This window comes from Silene latifolia, chromosome 9, assembly GCF_048544455.1.
Source record: "Silene latifolia isolate original U9 population chromosome 9, ASM4854445v1, whole genome shotgun sequence".
NCBI lineage: Eukaryota > Viridiplantae > Streptophyta > Magnoliopsida > Caryophyllales > Caryophyllaceae > Silene > Silene latifolia.
In genome coordinates this window covers 115826265-115833313 of record NC_133534.1, presented here as the reverse complement: position 1 = coordinate 115833313, position 7049 = coordinate 115826265, and the positions used below count along the sequence as shown (strand labels likewise).

General features: G+C 40.2%; 1 protein-coding gene across 1 annotated transcript; it reads right to left on the bottom strand.

The window, feature by feature from the left end:
• Positions 1 to 1875: 1875 nt before the first annotated feature.
• LOC141601500 (uncharacterized) lies at positions 1876 to 2295 on the bottom strand. The gene has a single exon (XM_074421787.1). It carries the CDS (start codon positions 2293 to 2295, stop codon positions 1876 to 1878), a length of 420 nt encoding a protein of 139 aa, XP_074277888.1.
• Positions 2296 to 7049: the final 4754 nt, after the last annotated feature.

Genomic DNA, 7049 nt, shown 5'->3' with positions numbered 1-7049 from the left:
TAGGTTTTGGAAATAAAAGTTACGTATGTTTGCTATATAACGTAACTTAGAACACCAGTTTTAGGGATCCCGATTTTTATCAAGTTTTTACATTAAGTTTTACACAGTAACATTGAGTTTTATTAGGGTTTGAAATATTATTTAGCATTGGAATCTTTGCTCTTGTTCTTAATCATTCTTCTGCTATTCTCGGTATTCTTCTGCCCTATTTCAATTCATTTATATTTCGTTATTAGTATAGAATTGCTAGTTAGATTCCCGAACCATTTTATTGTTGCATGTTAATTGTTTGTCCTACCGCTTTAATTATGAATTCAGTACTTTTATGCCCTAGTATTATTGTTGTTATCACCTTCAGCATGAGTAGCTAAATAGTTTGTGCTAGGATGTAGGGGAATTATGGCGTAGGCGGCGTAGTATTAAATTGGACTGAATCGCGTGTCAGTCGATTGACTGCCTTACCCGGCCGATCGACTGACCACGTGAGGTTACCTTTCGTTTTAATTTATTTTAATGATGTATTTAACGAATCGAATGCATGCGACCAGTTAGATGCTTAATTTATGACTGACCCATTAGATCGAAAGATAGGGAAAGTTGTTAGATCACCAATTAAGATGACTAAACTGTGCTGAGATCGAAAGATGAGTAGAGTTTAGACCGTTAGTCACTTTTCAGGACGAGAGTCAGTATTAGTGATATTAGGGACCTATAGCGAGATCGAAAGATGCTATTTGTTAAGAGTGGACCGAGAGGACCTCTTGTTTCCCGCCTTACTTGTGTTCGATTTAGACCTGTTGAGTATGCTGCCCCTGAAGCTATAACGAACCGACCATCCTAGTACCTCCTTTTATATTTGATTTCATCTATTTTCTTAGTTTACTTTATTTTATCGCTCATTAGCTATAGACCAATCCAATCAAACCCCCCACCTTATTGTTACCTTAGACTGAACTTAAACAACTAGAATTTACGTCTGCCTCTCTGTGGTTCGACCCGACTGCCGCTAGCTGTAGTTGTAGTTGGAAATTATAAATTTATTTTTGACACCTCACGACGGGTATCAGGTATATACCTCAAAGTTGTCTCTTCCCTTAAGTAGAGCTAGAACGGGAGCTGTGGTCAAACGCTCCTTTAATGTTGGGAATGCAATTTCACAACTCTCATCCCCATAAAATCTGGTCTCTTTCCTCATCAAAGCTATCATAGGTCTAGCGATCTTAGAGAAGTCTTTCACGAACCTCATGTAGTAGCCAGCTAATCCCAAGAAACTCCGGATCTCAGCAACAATCTTCGGTTCTTCCCCGTTTGTCACTGCCTCAATCTTACTAGGATCCACCGACACACCCTCCTTCGAGATCACATGGCCCAGAAAAGCCACCTTCTCTAACCAGAACTCACACTTAGATAACTTGGCATAAAACTGATTATCCCGCAAGGTCTGTAGTACTAACCTTAGGTGCTCCTCGTGCTCTTGTTTAGTCTTAAAGTATACCAAGATGTCATCAATAAATACAACCACAAACCTATCCAAGAACGGACTAAAGATCCGATTCATAAGATCCATGAATACTGTTGGTGCATTAGTCAATCCAAAAGTCATCACCACATACTCATAGTGACCATACCGCGACCGAAAAGCTATCTTCAGAGTATCCTCATCTGCTATCCTTAACTGGTGATAACCCGACCTCAAATCGATCTTATAAAATACCCCTGCACCACTTAGCTGGTAAAAAAATCATCAATCCTTGGCAAAGGATACTTATTCTTCACTATGACATGGTTCAACTCCCTATAGTCGATGCACAACCTCCTACTCCCATCTTTCTTTTTCACAAACAAAACTGGTGTACCCCAAGGTGATACACTAGGTCAAATATACCCCTTGTCTAGCAACTCATCCAGCTGCTTATTCAACTCCTCTAACTCCTTAGGCCCCATCTCGTACGGTGCTTTAGATATCGGTCCCGTCCCCGGTCTGAGTTTAACACTAAAGTCAATGTCCCTCTTTGGAGGTAACCCCGGTATCTTATCTGGAAAAATGTCACCAAACTCCCCAACCACTGGTATATCACATGCTAATGACTCCTCTACTAGCATATCCCTCACATGACAAAGGATTATAGGACACTTTTTTCTCAAACATGACTTTAATGTCATTACCGCGATCAACTTCATCTTAGGTTTTACCACGAACCGCCTATATGACACTTTGAATTCCTTAGGCCCTTTTAAACACACTCTCTTTTGCCGAAAATCTATCTTAGCCTCATACATGCCCAACCAGTCCATCCCGACGATAACCTCAAACCCATCCATAGGAAACTCTAATAGATTGACCGATAAGTCTACTTGCCCGACCATCATGGACACCCCTATATATAACTTAGAAGATGACACTGACTCTCCCGAAGGTATAAAGATGTAGACATGGGCCACATGCACGCCAAGCCAATCTGTGGACGTACATCGGTCTCATTGAAAGCTACACTCGGTGGCGTAAAATGCTTTCGACCGGATCGCTTTAGATCAGTCGGTTTCGTCTCGGCAAGGGTCTTGAAGCGATGCGAGAGATGTTCGGAGTCACCATCAAGCATTTGTGGGATGCTTAGAACCCGTTTGAATCCACTTTATACCTAGCTCAATCAAGGCAAAAAGCGGTGTTTGACATAGGTACTAAAGATAAGAACTCGTCCCCCTTTTAACATTCTATGCCTAAAATGACTCTCGTATGCCCTGAATAAGGCCTTCCACTATCCAAAGGTTCTGAGTAAGAGGTGAGGGTAGGTATTGGGGTGCCCTTTAATCGGACACCCAATCCTGCCCGCGTTAGCGGCCTCTACTGATCGATCGTGGTTGTTTAAGTGCAAAAGTTGATAAACGGTTAAAATGCATGAATGTGCATCCAAAAGCTTAACCTAACATGTGAGAATTTCCTAAGTCGGTTTGTTTATCCAAATATCAAGTATTTGATGTCGAGTTGGATTTACATTGATTTGCATGGGAAACAGAAATTAAACATCCATTTACCAAATTCGGGTTACGATGCTTAACATGATCCATTTACTTGAAAAGGTGTGTTTAAAGGATAAGGTATAAAATTTAAGCTTGTCCATCTGATCCGTTATGTACTCGGATTAACCGTAATGGATCGTTCTAGACAAGTGCTAAAATGAAATAGAACAGTGCCAGGCAATCCCTTTAGGGCGCGAGCCATACGGCGAGCCAATAAGGCCTGTCCGGGTTTATAAAAGATGAAAACAGGAGGCCTTGGGGCGCGAGCCATGAGACGAACCAAGAGGCGTCTCCTGGTTGCAAAAAGGTTGTTTAAAACCATTTTAAAAGGTTGTTAAAAAGGTTATTTAAAACCTTATTTGTGATGAATGATTGCAAATGTTGTTTACATGACTCGGAATAATTACTATTGTGTTAGTAATATTTGTTGTCGGATTTGCAAGTTTGAAAAGCATAGTTTACAAATAAAAATGTAAAATATGTGTGCTTAACCGCTTTATCACCGTACTCGAATTAAATCGACATGGTATTTATTTTAACCAAGGGTGACATGCAATATGGCCAAGATAAAGATAAAATGAAATAAAAGTGAAAGGAAAATGTTTGATTTGAACTAATTATGTTTAGTTCGTTTATTTGTAATTAGTCGAGTTTGTCATCGTACTCGGATTAAACCGACATGGTATAAAGAACCAAGGATGATTATGAATTATGACTAATATATTTACAAGTGTAAATAAATGAGAAAAATGGTAAATAAAAAAAAAGAGTGTTATGATACCCTTTAAAATGTATTTAATCAAGTAATATCACCGAGTCACGGATAAAACCGTCATGGTATAAGGAACCAAGGGTGATTACATTTATGGTTAAAGTATTTGTCATAAAAATGAATCAAAATGGTAAAAACCGTAAAAGGAAAGAATTTAAAATAAAAGAAAGTGTTGAAGGAAAGACGAACTCAAACACGTTTGAGTCTGACCTGGACACCCCATTGAGGCGCGAGCCTCTTTGAATAGCAAAGGGCTTCTGTCTCAGGCCAAAACTCGGTTTTGGCTCATCTAACCTATATTTGAATCGTGTTATGCATTGTCCATGCTTATAAACTCATAAAAACAGCAAAGACATGAAATAAGTGAGATATTTACACCCTCAAACTTACGTGTATTGATGTTTGCGAAGTAGACGACTTTAAAGACGGTTTTCTCGTTGTGACTAATCGCGATCAAAGAAGTTTAAAAAGGTGCCTTAAAAAAGGATTTTGTTTTGAAAATATGTTAATTAAAACATGTTGATTGATGAATTGAGTTGGTCAAATGGGTCGGTCGAATGCACCGCGATGGTACCAAACAAAATGTGTAAGGCTTGTATTTTCGATCGGTAGGTCGAAAACACTTGTCGATTTTGTGACTTAGGAAGTCGAGTATAGAAGTTTAAGGGAGATGTGAGCGGGCGGACTCTCGCGTGAGGATTATGGTGTGTGATGGTGGGTATTTATAGAGAAATATGGGATGGTAGGTCGGTTGAGTTTGCTTAGAGGCTAAGCAGACACCCCATTGAGGCGCGAGCTTGCCTTTTATGCAATGGGGTGCCTTGTCCTTTTCAATTTGGACGTAGCCTTTTCCCTATCTATTATTTGGTTGGTTTGATTTGTGGTAATTAAATAGGATGTCGTGTAATAATATGGGCACCTAAGATAGTTTTGGGTGTTACTTGAGGTAGGTGTTTTGTGTGCTTGACTCGGGCTTGACTCGTCTGAGTCGGGATTTGAATTTCGAGTCGATTTTTGGCCCGGTGTCGGTTTTGACTCTAATTAGGGTCATTTTAATGGAAATGACATGATAAAGACATTCATGGCATTATTTTGGACATTCAAGATTTGGGTTGACTCGGGTTGACTAAGGTTGACTCGAGTTGCGGGTTTCTTAGTTGGTTTTGGGTCCGAAGACGGTTTTAACTCTAAATAGTGTTATTTGAATGAAAATGAAGTTAGAAAACCATTTATGAAATCATTTTTCATATCCGAGTAGTGCATTAAACCATCTCATGTATAGCCAATCCACGCACGCATATCAAAAACACGTTATAGTCCGATCATCACCAGGTGGTTTTTGGAAGGTGAAGATACTAGGTATCTACAGATTCCCCACTTTGACTGAGGCTTGGACGGGGCAAAAGTCAAAGTATGGCCTCCAGGTCAGTCGAAGATTACAACCTGAAGATCGTTGCAACGTCAAGGCGACTCAAAAGGGTTTGAGCCAAGGACCTGCCGTCGGGAAGGGCGACGTCGAGGCGACTCGGGGATGCGAGTCAAGGACCTGCCGTCGCGAACATTTTAGAGTCTGTCGACTATCGATGCGGGTTGTTTAAAGTCCATTAGACTACATATAAAGGCTCGCTAGCCATAGGAAGGAGTCATACCTGAGGCATCTTCGGGATACGTCCTTGAATCATTTGCACGCAAAGGCTCGCCAGCCATGTTAAAGGTGCGTTTTGAGGCTCGCCAGCCATAGAAAGGAGTCATACCTGAGGCATCTTCGGGATATTGTGGACGTGCGCCCACCTGCGTATGCCCAGCCAATTTTTGGACAATGGTAGCGGTCTCTTGAAAGCCACGCTCGGCGGCGTAAAAATTGCTTTCGACCGGATCGTTTTAGATCGGTCAGTTTCATCTCGGTAAGGGTCTCGAAATGATTAGAGATGTTCGGGGTTGCCACCAAGAATTTGTGGGATGCTTGGAACCCGTTCGAATCAACTTTATACCTCTGTCAAATGAAGCACAAAGGAGTGTTTGACATAGGTACTAAAGATAAGGAATCGTCCCTCTTTAGCATCCTATCTCTAGAATGACTCTCGTATGCCATGGATAAGGTCGTCCACTATCCAAATTTTCTGAGTAAGAGGTGAAGGTACGTATTGGGAAGACCTTTAATCAGACACCCAATCCTGCCCGCGGTAGCGGCCTCTACTGATCGATCTTGGTTGGTTGAATGCAAAAGTTGATAAAACGGTTTAAATGTATGAATGCGCATCCAATAATTTAAACCTAACATGTGAGAGCTTTCTAAGTCGGTTGATTTAATCCAAGTATCAAGTATAAGATGCCGAGTTGGATTTATGGTTGATTTGCATGCAAGACGGAAATTAAACATCCATTTACGAAATTAGGTTTATGGTGCATAACATGATCCATTTGTCTTAATAAGGCATTTTGCAAATATGATTTTTGAAAGAGCAAATTAGCCATCTGATCCGTCCTATATCCGGGTTAACCGGAGTCGGGATCGTCCTAGACTAATGCTGGAAAGGGAACAGACCCTGCACCAGGCAGCCAGATGAGGCACGAGCCTATTGGCGATGTAAGGGGGTCTTCCCTGGTTTGAAAATAAGAAAAGAAATGACCTGTTTAGGCACGGGTCAGTCAATGGTATAAGTCGCATTCTGACCATTGAAAAACGTATATAAAACATATTGAAATGGGTATTTGGACCCGTTTTGGTTTGAAAGGACCGTTTAGGTCGTATTTGTGTTGATTTGAGGATTGAGACTTGAATAATCATCATTGTTTTGATGATATTCGTTGTCGGGTTCGACTTGACAAGCTTGACATGAATAGTTTTGAAAATAATTATGAACTAATTGTTTTAAGTTCATTTGAATATAATTAGTCGATGCTCATCATCGTACTCGGGTTAAAACCCGACATGGTATGTAGAACCAAGGATGACTTTGTGTTGGTGACTAATACATTTATTTTGGAAATGTAAAGAAATGAAATAAAAGGCTTTAAAATACCTTTTAAAAGTAATTAACCAAATATTATCACCGAAACATGGCTTAAACCGTCATGGTATTAAGAACCAAGGGTGAAAAATGTTTTATCGTTAAAAACTTGTAAAAATAAGTAAAAGGGTTTAAAAATACTTGAAATGGTAAAAACCGATTACAAATATGAAAATAGGTTAAAGAGGAAAAGAAGAGACCAAACACGAATTGGACTTAAGGCTGGGCAGGCTGCTTTAGGCGTGAGC